At 45.5% G+C, this 11879-nt stretch overlaps 1 protein-coding gene across 2 annotated transcripts in view; it reads right to left on the bottom strand.

Annotated features, from left to right (window-relative positions):
* Acsm2b (acyl-CoA synthetase medium-chain family member 2B) overlaps window positions 1–11879 on the bottom strand; it is a 21520-nt gene that overhangs the window by 1484 nt on the left and 8157 nt on the right. Inside the window, exons 7-14 of one of the 2 annotated variants that reach the window (XM_005391130.1) lie at window positions 10609–10688; window positions 10226–10349; window positions 8386–8466; window positions 6829–6930; window positions 4507–4634; window positions 4295–4394; window positions 3078–3197; window positions 655–989 (exon numbers count right to left, since the gene is read on the bottom strand). In XM_005391130.1, the coding sequence (XP_005391187.1) occupies window positions 894–989; window positions 3078–3197; window positions 4295–4394; window positions 4507–4634; window positions 6829–6930; window positions 8386–8466; window positions 10226–10349; window positions 10609–10688 (831 nt within the window). In that variant the 3' untranslated portion in view covers window positions 655–893. Of the gene's footprint in view, window positions 1–654; window positions 990–3077; window positions 3198–4294; window positions 4395–4506; window positions 4635–6828; window positions 6931–8385; window positions 8467–10225; window positions 10350–10608; window positions 10689–11879 lie in introns of those variants that run through there. The other variant, XM_005391129.1, reaches the window with a different exon arrangement.

The following is an 11879-nucleotide window of genomic DNA, read 5'->3' as shown; positions in this document are numbered from 1 at the left end:
TTTTTTTTTTTGGTTTTTCTCCGGTACCGGGAACCGAACTCACGACCTTGCGCTTGCCAGGCAGGCGCTTTGCCGCTGAGCTAAATCCCCAGCCCCTCTTGATGGGTTATGGATTCCCCCCCACACAAGCTATTGGAAAGAGACTGCCCTCCCTTTCCTTGCCTTCCACAAAGACTATCCTCAGGGTCTTGACTGTCAAATGATTTTATTACTTATCTAAGAAGAGTAAATAACTGGAGAACATGAGACATGGTGACTGACTTTTTGAGGTACTTTCATTGCTCACAAGTGTGGTTGATGGCCTGTAGATGCCACACAGAGAAAAAACAAGATACTTTATAATGAACCTAGGGCAGTGCCTTGTGGTGCTTCCCCTCCTCTGGTCATGATAGCCCCAAGATTTGGGGTGACATGGAGATGGCTTGAATGTGTTGACCATACACTCTCTCTCTTTCTTTCTTTCTTTCTTTCTTTCTTTCTTTCTTTCTTTCTTTCTTTCTTTCTTTCTTTCTTTCTTTCTTTCTTCTTTCTTCTTTCCTTTTTCTAATTTTCTCCAATTCTCTCCATCTTTTCTTTTTCCCTTCATTCCATTTTCATTTGTTCCTCTTTCAGTCACTTTCTGCCTTTCTTTTTCAATTTCTTTTCCTTGTTTTAATCTTTTATTTATTTTTTCTCTCTTACTCATTCACCCATCTCCTCCTTCCTTCTCTCTTTTTTTCTTTCAACATTTAACGTGGCAATGTTTTGGGTTAATTACCAAGGAAACACAAAAGTCACACGCATCCCTTGTGATGAAAAATCTCACATCCTCACACGAAGCCTGAGGACCCAAAGGGAAAGCAAAGGGGATAATGCAGAGAACTTCCACGAGAGCTCCCAGAGTCTCACTGGGCCTAGGCTTTCTCAGATGTCTTCCACTCCATGGCTCGAAGTTTTTCTCTGGAGATTTTCCCTGTGATGGTCTTAGGCAGGTCCAACACAAACTCAAGCTGTTGGAAAATATTAGAGCACAGTGGGGTTGGGTTTTTTGTTTCCTTGGTAATTAACCCAAAACATTGCCATAGAAAGATAAGCGCAAGGTCGTGAGTTCGGTTCCTGGTACCAGAGAAAAACCAAAACCAAAAAGACATACCTATGAGGGTACTTGAGCAATCCCTTCCCTGTGCACTATGGTTGGACCCCTCACTGGATCTTCCAAAATATCCAGTTACATTTCAAAAGTCGTGTTTGGTGTGATTGGATTACTAGTCTCCTTGTAAAATACTAAATGTTCATTATGTCCCTGTTATTCTTCTGAGGGCCTGATGCCTTATAAATATTAACTCGTTCTTAACCTGTGAAAGGCTATTATCCCTATTTCATAGATGAAGAACCTGAGGAACAGACAAGTTATTGAGTCAGCAAATGGTGAGAATAGACTTTGAGCCTGGCAGTATGATTTCTGAGACTGCGTTATGCTGCCTTTCCCTCCGTATGAGGTTGAAAGTCCACAAGGTGGACTCTGATATGCAGGTGAGACACCCAGCAAGGATGATGGACTCACTATCCACCACCAAGGCCACTCTCAGAATTGCCTCAGCTAACGGTACTGTCTTATCCAGGGTCAGGCCCCCTTCCTAGGGCAGCCGACATTCATGTCTGATCTACCTGGGACAGTAGGGTTCCCTCTCCTCCTCATTCTGACTCAGGACAGCTCCAAAAGGTCCTAGCTTCAGAACTCCCCAGGGGGCTGACTGAGGTCCCCACTGGGACTGAATCACACTGCAACCGCAGATTCTGCCCTGGCCTGACCCCTCCCAGGTGTTGATCCCAAACACTTCATTACCTCTTGCACGCTGACTTCCATCCCTGGGAATGCTTCTCAGGAACTCCACTGAAACAAGTAGCTTGTGCTAAGGAAAGACCAGTGGGCATCCCAGCTATTTAGGAATCTAGCAGCCCTTTCAAGCTTGATGTGGTTGCTCTCACCTTCTACTCCAGACTCAAAATATACTTCTTTTTGCTTTCCCAGGAACAAGCTCTTCTATTGCACCCAAATCAAAAAACTAGGTTCTCCTGCCATCTCACCTTGCATACTCAGTTCCTACCTCAGAGGGAAAATCGGTGTACCACAGTCAATACTTTTTGCCTCTTCTGGTAAGAGCACTTCAGTCTTCCTGTGAGGAGCCACCTCTTGCTCACTCAGTCCACAGCCTGGGTAGAGGGCAGCCCTCTCTCTCCTATCCTTTCTCCAATTTCTCCAAGGGTGACCACATGAGTCGCAAGTGGCCAATTAGAGGATCCCATTGCCCTGGTTATGTTATTGGTTTAATGATGGGCATGATCTCAGTTGGTCCAATAGGAATCAACCCAAAGACTTTTGCGGGGTGTTTGACTTTCTATTGGACTGTACAAAACTGCTAACAATGTGTATTTGGAGCTGCTGGCACCCCAGTGGGAGATAATTACAAGACATGAAGCCAGTATGGAAGAAAGGAAGTCAATGAGTGAAAGAGACATTTCTGATCATGGGATACAAAGGCGAGGGACCAGCTGTGGTGAAAGCTTTAACCAGTCTTGGACTTGTCAGTTGTGCGAGTAATGTATTTCAAGTCAGATTTCTGTTATCCTCAACTGAAAGCTACATAATCTGAATAGTGTAGCAAGAACCCTGAGCAGAGAGTGTGAGATAAGCCAGGTATTAGCTAAAGGTTGTTCCCATGAAAGCCTTCAACTTTTAATTCAGAGAGTCAAAGGCTGAGATGATTAGTCAGGCATCAAGGCAGTTGTTGGGCTGGGTCTGGTGACCCACGGCTGTAACCCCAACACTCTGGGAGGCTGAGACAGAAGGATTACAAGTTTGATCCTTCTGGGCAATTTAGTGACTTAGCAAGATCTTGTCTTAAAATAAAACATAAAAAAGGGCTGGGGATGTAGCTCAGTGAGAAGGCCCTGGGTTCACTTCTCGGTACCTTGGTCACAATCAGGAAGCACCTTGGAATTGGTGGCCTTATTTTCATGCTGAAGAAGAGAAACATAGCAAGGGAATCATCTCTCCTTCCCCAAATGCAAGGGGTGTGGATGCCCAGTGGCCTTACCTTCCTGGGGTACTTGTATGGGGCAGTCACTGACTTCACATGCTGCTGCAGTTCCCTGGTGAGCTGGTCCTTGTCATGGGACTGGAAATGTGAGGTCAGCACCACAAAGGCCTTCACTACCTGAAGAGAGGATGTTGGGGACCAACAGAGAAGGGCTTGGAGGACTTCGTCACCTTCTGGGATACTGTAGAATGGGTACTGAGATGCCCACCACAGCTACTACCTCTGTGCCCTTCAGCTGTGCCTCCCATTTCTGGGCCAAGGGGAAAGAAAAGACTCGGGGCAAGGGTGGCTATGGTTCCAGCTCTCTCTCAAGAGGATGATGGGATGAAAAGGTAGAACTGTGGGAGGAGGCCAGGCTCGTGCCCTAGAGACAAAAGAGATTGAAAGTAGAGACAGGGAGAAAGTAGAGACAGGGAAAGAAGAGAGAATAAAGCCATGGCCCTAAATGACTTGTTTGTCTTATCCAACCTTCGGTTTGCCCATCTTATAATGGGTGCAACATTGTCATACTCTAATTCATAGGAAATGAAACCAAATCACCTGCAGCAGGGTTTAGCTTAAAGCTCAGTAGATTTCTTTTTACCTTGCTGTCCGGTGGCTCCTACAATTTCCCATGTGACTCCCCCCATGTGTACCAGAGGCAGGGCATCGGCAGACTCAGCCTGCAGCGCTGTGCTGGGAAGTGGGGCTCCATCTCCCACAATGACTTTCTCTACACAGACACTAAGCCAGCGATGGCGAACCTTTTAGAACTTTCCATGATAACGAACAGCCTGCTGCGGCACATGTGCCGTAGGTTTGCTGCCACTGCTTTAAGCTCTGTTAGACTCCATTGGGGTCTGTTCTTTCAATCCCTGTATTATAGGGGTCTTTTTCTCCTTTATTTTCCCTGTGAACCTCAGGGCTCAGGGCTCCGTGCCTTATGTCAAATCCCTTCTCTGTTCTCCTGGTCAGGAATCAGATTCAGATTCAAAGAGCAAGATAGAATCTCTGTAGACCAAAATAATAGATCTGAAGTGGTGCTGATGAAGTGCTAGGCCTTGTTCCAGAAATTTTACAATTTTTACAAATATTAGCATGCTTAATACTCACAACAATTCCTCGTCTTACAGATGGAGAAACTGAGGAACAGGGGCTAAGAAGCTTGCCCGAGGTCATCCACACTGTCTGTGTGTTTCTCATCTGTCCACCCCCAGGCTGCTGTTCCCAATCACCTCTCCTCTCACGGGGTCCGGGCTGCTGACCACAGCCGTCTCAGCCACAGCGGGGTGCTCCATCAGCGCATTTTCTACCTCGGAGGGCCCGATCCGGTAGCTGCAAAGAAGCCTTCCTTCAGAGAAGACACCACCCCTAGACCATCCCCAAAGTACAGAGCCACTCACAGTGAAGATCCAGAGTACCCTTCCCAGCCCAGAGCCAAGCTTACCCGCTGGAGTTAATGATATCATCTCCTCGCCCCAGGAACTGGAAATACCCATCTTGATCCTTTATTCCCCTGTCTCCTAGAAGCCAAAAATCCCCTCGAATGTTGGCTGCTGTCTTCTTGGCGTTGTCCTGGTGACCATAGAAAGGTAAGTCATTGTATGTCCAAAGCCCAAATCCCCTGCCCCAGGGCCACCACAAGCAGATGTGCAGGTTGTACAGTTTACAAATTGAACCACTGCACATGGTGAACCTGCCCTGTGCTCACCAACCCGAGGTCCCAGGTCAAATTGTCTTCCTCCTTTATGTCAGCCATTCCACCTAGGGCTTCTCATCTGTTCCCCTGGGTCTTGTCTGATGGATTATACCAAGCTATTCGTTCTTTTATGTTCTAGGCATTTCCTCATACTGATTCCATTCCATGATAGCCCAGCCTCTGCTCACCCCATGATATGTTCAAGGGTGTCAGGTTGACTGTGTACTTTTTCCTGTCTTCTTTATTAGATTTGAAAGTCCTGGAGACACCAGCAGATCATCAGGTCCCCACCTATTGTGTGAGCCTCTGTAAAGCCTGGGCCTCTATTCAGCTGAGGCCCTTGGCTGTGTGTGATAGTAACTCAAGGTCGCCCCTTGTCCATGCATCTGGAATCTTACTCAAATTGGAGCCTGGACTCCCAGCTGGATGTTTAGTGACTGAATCAGAGGGCATCCTGGGGATGTCAGAGCTTAGCTCCTACACTGGGAATGGGAGGCTATTGAAGATCGGAGAGGTCAAGACGCTCGTCTAAGACCAAACAGCCATTGTAGGTAATAGAACTAAGACCAGAAGCCAACTTTCTTGACCACGAGCTTAGCTTTCTCTTTCATGGTCATTATGTAGCTGCCGCTGGCACTAACATCATGGCCTTAAATTGATCTGCCCCCTCACCTCTGTTTCCTTGTCTGTCAAATGGGGAAAATCTGTGCCTCGCTCCCTTAATGACAAGTGAGGACAGACTGAGCAGCTCCCAGAAAATGCTTGGATAAGATCTCAGTGAGGCTGGGCCCTGACCCCAGAATGTCAGTTTCCTCATCTGTATAATGGGAATGACAATTGGGATGTATTACAATTCTTTTATTTAACACATTTAGATGCAGCAAGTTCTAAGGGTATCACAATATCAATGTCTTCACACACCTATAATAATGCTAAGAGATGTCCATGTTGCACAATTTACAGATGAGGAACCCAAGGCATGAGAGATCAGTAACTTGCCCCTGATCACTCAGGCAATGGTGAGCAGAGTTTGAACTTGGGCATAGTTGCCATGAGGAGATCATGGGGTGGCTGTGAGGATTACATGAGTTTATGTTTGTGAGTTGCTTCAGGACAGTGCTTGCTTTGAAGTATACACCTGATAAATGGCAGAAACTGCTACTATTGGACTAACTATACTCATTCACTTATCAATTAATCATTTTGGGGGTCAGAAAGCACATGTTCGGGGTCTGCCTGACCACTTCCTAACAGCCATGGGTGTGACTGAGTCTTGTAATTTCAGGCTTTGCCATCCTCACCTGTTAAGTGAGTTGACCACTCAAGGATTATCTATATGGTGTGAGCAGAAAGTATGGTGAATATCTAAATTACTAAAGATTTATTACTGTTAGAGGCACATGGCCATTAATTTCCCTCAAATAGTCCCCCTCGCTTTGAACACACTTAACCTGTCATTCTTACCACTCTCTGAAGCAGTTCTGGAAGTCCTTTTTCATGTGTGTCTTTATAAGTCATGATCAAAAATATAGTGAACACTGCCGCCAAGTACCATCCAACAGAAAGGCAGCCTTGTAGAATATTAGTGTATCCTTATTCCCTTATTCACCAGATCTAGCGCTAATTTCTGTCTCTTCCCCAAAGTCAAAATAAGCACAAAAGGTAAACATTTTGAACAGATTCAGAATATCAGGGCAGCCATGTCAGTGAAACTAATGACACTCATGAAAGAGGACTTTCCGAACTGCTTCAAAAAGTGACAAAAATGATGGATCTGTAAGTTTGAAGTGAGGAGGAGTATTTTCAGTGGCATAAATATATCCTTTACTGTAAAAAAAAATTTAAATATTCATTGTGTACTTTGATTATACCCCAAACTTCCCAGAGGTCTGGAGACAGGATGCCTCCAGTAACCAGCCTTTGCTCCTACAGCAAATGTCCTTTCTTGGACACGGGGCTCTGTTCCCAAATCTGGCCAGTGTCTCCTGGGAGGCTTATGACTTTGGGGACCCCTAACCCCACTTGGTGTCTCTCACGCCTACAGGGAGCCGAGGGAGGGAGAGCTCTTACCACATAGCCAGAGAAGATGCCTACAGGCCTGATAGGCTTGACCCTGATTGCTATGTTTCCCTCTTTGCCAGGTGGCAGGATGTTGCCTTCATCATCTATGACCTGGGGGAAGAAGCAGAGTGGGACAATGAGTCACATGACAGGCCTTGAATGGCAGTGTGAGAGAACTGAGCTGGCCAAATGGAAAATCTCTCACGCTAGAGGAGCCTGGAAACAGGAACCAGAAGGCAGGGGAATCTGAGAGTGTTAAACTCACATCTCTGCTGCACATGCCGGGATCCAGCCGGTGAAGCCTCTTATTGAGACTGGACCGGTTGGGCCTGGGGAGGAGCTTCTGGCTCTAGAGGCTCAGAGGAAATAAGTGCCTCCCTTATCTTAAAGGCGACTTCACCTGTGGACTTGAAAATCAGAAAGATCAAAACTCAAAGTCCCTCTGCTGTCTCACTACTTGACCTGAACTGCTTAAGCTCTATTTCTCAACGCCTTCTTTTATAGAACAGAGACGCTGACAGCTGATTTCACAGGGTTTTTACAGAAGTGATAAGGGATTCTAAAATGCAGCTCAATGAATGGTTGTCAGAGTGAGCAATGTGTGACAGTTAAGCTTACCTAGCTGACAGCACGACTGGCTTGGGAGCCACTAGGGGAATAGTAAATAAAGCACACTGCTGGGAGTGCCTGGGTGGGTCACAGAGGCACAGCCTCAGGGTCTGTGTCTGTCCCTGGCCCTTTTCTCTCTGTGCTGTCCCCTACTCTGCTTCCCTGTTGCCACAAACTAAACAGCTTTGCTCCATCACACCCGCTGCCATGAAGTTCCTGCTGTGGAACTGGCTGACCGTGAACTAATAAACCTCAGCTCCTTTAGGTTATGGGTGTCAGGTATTTGGTCTCACCAAAGGGAAAGGTGACTAATACACGGGGTGACAGATAATGAAATTCTCAATAGAGTATTTGAGGCACAGAAGTACACACATAATCATAGATGCACAAATACAAATTTTAGTTCTTGGAATTCAGTCCAAAGAAATATCAAGAAAAGGAACAAAATTTAGCTACAGAAAGCTCAGTGTACTGTTGCTTTTACTAGTAAAAAGTTGAACTCCACTCATCAGGCTAAACAACTACTTAAAAAGTGGTGCAGTCATTCTACTTACAACTGTTTAGTCATTAAAATTTACTCTGTAGATTGGCATTAATCCTCCTGGAAAGGTGGTACCCAGGGTTGTTAAATAATAAATGCAAGTTGCAAAATGTCATATCAAGACACAGCCCTACTTTTGTTTTTAAAGCATACATACATATATAACTATCTAGCCTATTTGTTATGTATGCAGAATGGCTCACTCTGGATGATAAGAATATAAATTATTTTCCTTTTTCTTTTCTTCCTTCTTTCCCTTCCCTCTCTCCCTTCTACCCTCCTTCCCTCCCTCCTTCTGTCTTTTAAAATATTTGATTGTCTCTAGATTATATTAACTCAGTGAACAACGAAATGAATAAATTGTTAGCAATGAAAGTTTCTGTATTTCCCCTCGCTCCTTAGTGCCCCTGACAAACCTGCACATCATAATGGGGAACGGCTGTTCCCAGGCATCCTGGCTTGATTGTCATTGTGCTGGAAACTCTGCAGGTCAGGCCCTGTGGAAAGCCACAGGCAGATCAGCAAACCTCAGGAGGAAGCACAAAGCCACAGAAAAAAGAAGAAATTCAATCTCGCCGTTCCTGGGGTAGTCCTGAGTTGGCTCACGTTTGCTGGCTACTTCCCACCTCATTCCCTGGTTCACACCTTTTCCTGGAACCTCAGTCCTAGTGCCTTCACCAAGCATTTGTTCAGAAAGCAACCTGACCGATTGTTCTCTAGGGAAGGGGAAGCAACAACCACATTATAAAAATAAAGTTAGATAGGAGGGGTGAGTTTATTAATCTGTTATACAGTACGGCAACTCCCATTAACACTAATTTACTGCATGTCCAAATAGCTAGAAGAAAGACCTTTCCCAACACAAAGAAATGATAAATGTTGAAGACAATGGATATGCTAAAAACCTGGTTTGATCACGACACCTCGTGTGTCTATTTGTGTTACAAATAGCACACTGTGCCCTAGAAATATATGCAATCACTATGAATATTAAGTGTCAATTTAAGCTTTTAAATAGATGTAATTACTGGTCAGCAGTACGCAAGACCTAAAAGATGCTCCTTAAATTGTTTCCCATGGGCCAGTTCTGCTTCAATCCTGAGACGAACGCTCCCAATAGAAGTGCTGGGGTCCAGCTGCAGCCCCTGCATGGGTGTGTGCGCCACACTCCATTGTCCTCACCCACATTTGCAAAGCTCTTTCTGACTGTTCCAGCTCACAGCACTGCCATCAATAGCAGCTCTGCCAGGGGGACCCCGAGCACAGGAAGGATGTCAGGTTAGAGAGCAGAGAGGAGGAGGCGAGGAGTGTTGGGGTCCCAAATGAGAAGTACTAGGAAAGGGGGACAGAGATAGCATAGTTTCCCTGGATGTTTTGATAAGGAGCAAAGTACAGAGTATAGTGAATCCAGTGTGCACATGGGTCTTAAAAGTCCCAAAAAGATAGCCGGGCAGGGGAGGGATGGCTGTGCTGGCCTGGTCTCCCCACTCCTAGCTTCAATCTAAGCTGCTTAGGACAGTGCCTGGCATGGATGATAATCTCATGTCTCTGCTCAAATGCAACACCGTCACAGAATATTTTCCTGACCTCTGTGTCTGAATTCCCAGCTGCTTTGGTTTAATACATTCGTCCTCTCTGAAGCTCTCATTGAAGTTTGATTGCACTTGCAGTGGTGTTGGGAGGTAGAGCCTTGAAGAGGCAGTTAGAGGGACTCAGGTGACCCAGGCCTTTCTAGTGGGAAGAACCCTTGTTTCCTCAGCACTGGGTCAGGTACCATGAAAAGGATTTGCTAGAAAACAAGGCTCCCCCATGTCCTGCCTCTTTGCCTTCTGCTTTCCACCATGAGTTGAAGCAGCATAGGACTGTTATTAGATGTAGCCACCCAGTGTGGAATTTCCAGCCAGCACAATCATGGGTCAACATAAACCACTTTTCTTCATAAGTTACTCAGCCTCAGGTAGTCCTAGAAATAGGAAATGGAGTAATCCCCCAGCTCCTTGCCCTACTTCACTTGCTTGACTTTTTCCATAGCTCTTTCTACCACCTGCCCGGTCATCTGTTTCTTAATTTATTCTCTCCCTCCCCCAGTGGAATGCAATTTCCACAAAAGCAGCAGTTTGGGCCTGTTTCATTTCCATAGAAGGTGCTCAATAAATGCTTCTCAAATATGTAAGTGATAATTGGTGACTAATCTGTTTATTATCCGACTGACCTCCCACCAGTGTGGCCAGCCCACAGTTCCCAGGGAGTAGATACCGTTTCTGTCTGGCCATAGAATTCTCGGATGTCCACTCCTGTCTGGACCTTCCAGTTCTTCAGAGTGTCTGGAAGCAGGGATTCCCCTCCACTGAAGCAGTTCTTTAGGTGTGGGAATTTGTAACTGAAGAGGAGAGAAAAGTGTTCTCCCTCACTCCCAAAAAGTGTTCTCCTGCCAGCAACCAAAGCCTGCCTAGCGCAGAAACTGGGTTCTGGGTGCTTTGATGGTGGGGTCAGCTTCCCACAGGAATGTAATCATGCTTCCTGGGGCACCCATATTCAGAGGGTCAGACAAGTTTTTCTTTTGAGACATGCATGTATGAGGAGGACTGGGGCTGGGCCTAGTGACTCCTACCTCCCCCCACCTCCCCCAGCCTCATCACCTGGAAAGGTCCTGCTGTAGCAACATCCGGTAAACAAGGGGGGCACCCACCATACTGTTGATGGGATAGCAGGACAGCACCTGGAGGAGGAGAGACAGGTAGCATGATGGTCACCAGGGAAGATGTCCAACTTACTTGTCTGCACAGTGGGTACAATCATGAGTCATGGAGGCGTAGAGGTCCAAATTGGAATCCTAGCTTGTTTTCTGCATCTATTTAAGTCTAAATGAAACTCACAATTCCCACACAACCTCGGGACACAGAAAACAGAGAATCAAATACCTATTATTATAACAAAAAGGGAAGGATTAATTTGGAAGATTTTAGTGAAATCCTGGTTGGCTATTCCTGCTCATGTAAGACTTGGCCTCATAAACACATCCCTCTGGTCATCAAGGGAGTAGTAGAAGTTGTACAGCTTAGCTATGTGATCTTGGTCAAGTCTGTGAATCTTCTGGAAAAAGCCCCCGTACCCCTTAGGTATTGGGGATTGAACCCAGGACTTTTACACTAAGCTATATCTCAGTCCTTTTGCTTGATTTTCACTGGTATATCTTTGCAGTATATAATGATTACATTCCTGTGGGGAGTTAGTATGTATACATAACCCATATTTTTGTTTTGTTTTGTTTTGTTTTATTTTGAGACTTGCTAAATCTCCCTGGATAGGCTCATACCTATAATCCTCCTGCCTCAGCCTCCCAGAGTGTGGGATTATAAGCCTGTGCCACTAGGCTTGGCTTGAAATCAGCTTTATAATAGATTGTTTCCAACCAGAATATTTCTGGGATATAACTGAGGCAAAAAGGGCCTGGAAAGTTAAAAGTATTTATAGACATTTCAAAAGAAATGCTACAAGAAAGGTCTATTACAGTACTTGCCATGCCCTGTTCAGTGTCAGGGAACTTCCACAACAACCTACTGATTAGATTCTCATAGGAGCTTGAATCCTAAAATGAAGCACACCTGTGAGGGATCTAGGTTGCTTTCTTCTTTGAATCATCCTGAAATTATTCCACCTCTACTCCCCCATCTTCCACCCCCACCTTCTTTCTGTGCCATGGAACAATTGTCTTCCATGAAATGTTCTTGGTGTCAAAAAGATAGGGAGTCAGTGTTCAGTCTATGGTATTTTATTGTAGCAGCCCAAGCTAACATAGGTAAATGGTTTTCAAACTGTATGTTTGGGATAAGGAGACTCTACACATTTTACCCTCAGCTTGTACAGTAAGTCTCTGACTTATGAGTGAGTTCCATTCTGGGAGAACGTT

This window comes from Chinchilla lanigera, unplaced genomic scaffold, assembly GCF_000276665.1.
Source record: "Chinchilla lanigera isolate Chin_1 unplaced genomic scaffold, ChiLan1.0 scaffold00041, whole genome shotgun sequence".
Lineage (NCBI taxonomy): Eukaryota > Metazoa > Chordata > Mammalia > Rodentia > Chinchillidae > Chinchilla > Chinchilla lanigera.
The sequence above is the reverse complement of the archived record's forward strand: the minus strand, read 5'-3'. Positions and strand labels throughout refer to the sequence as shown.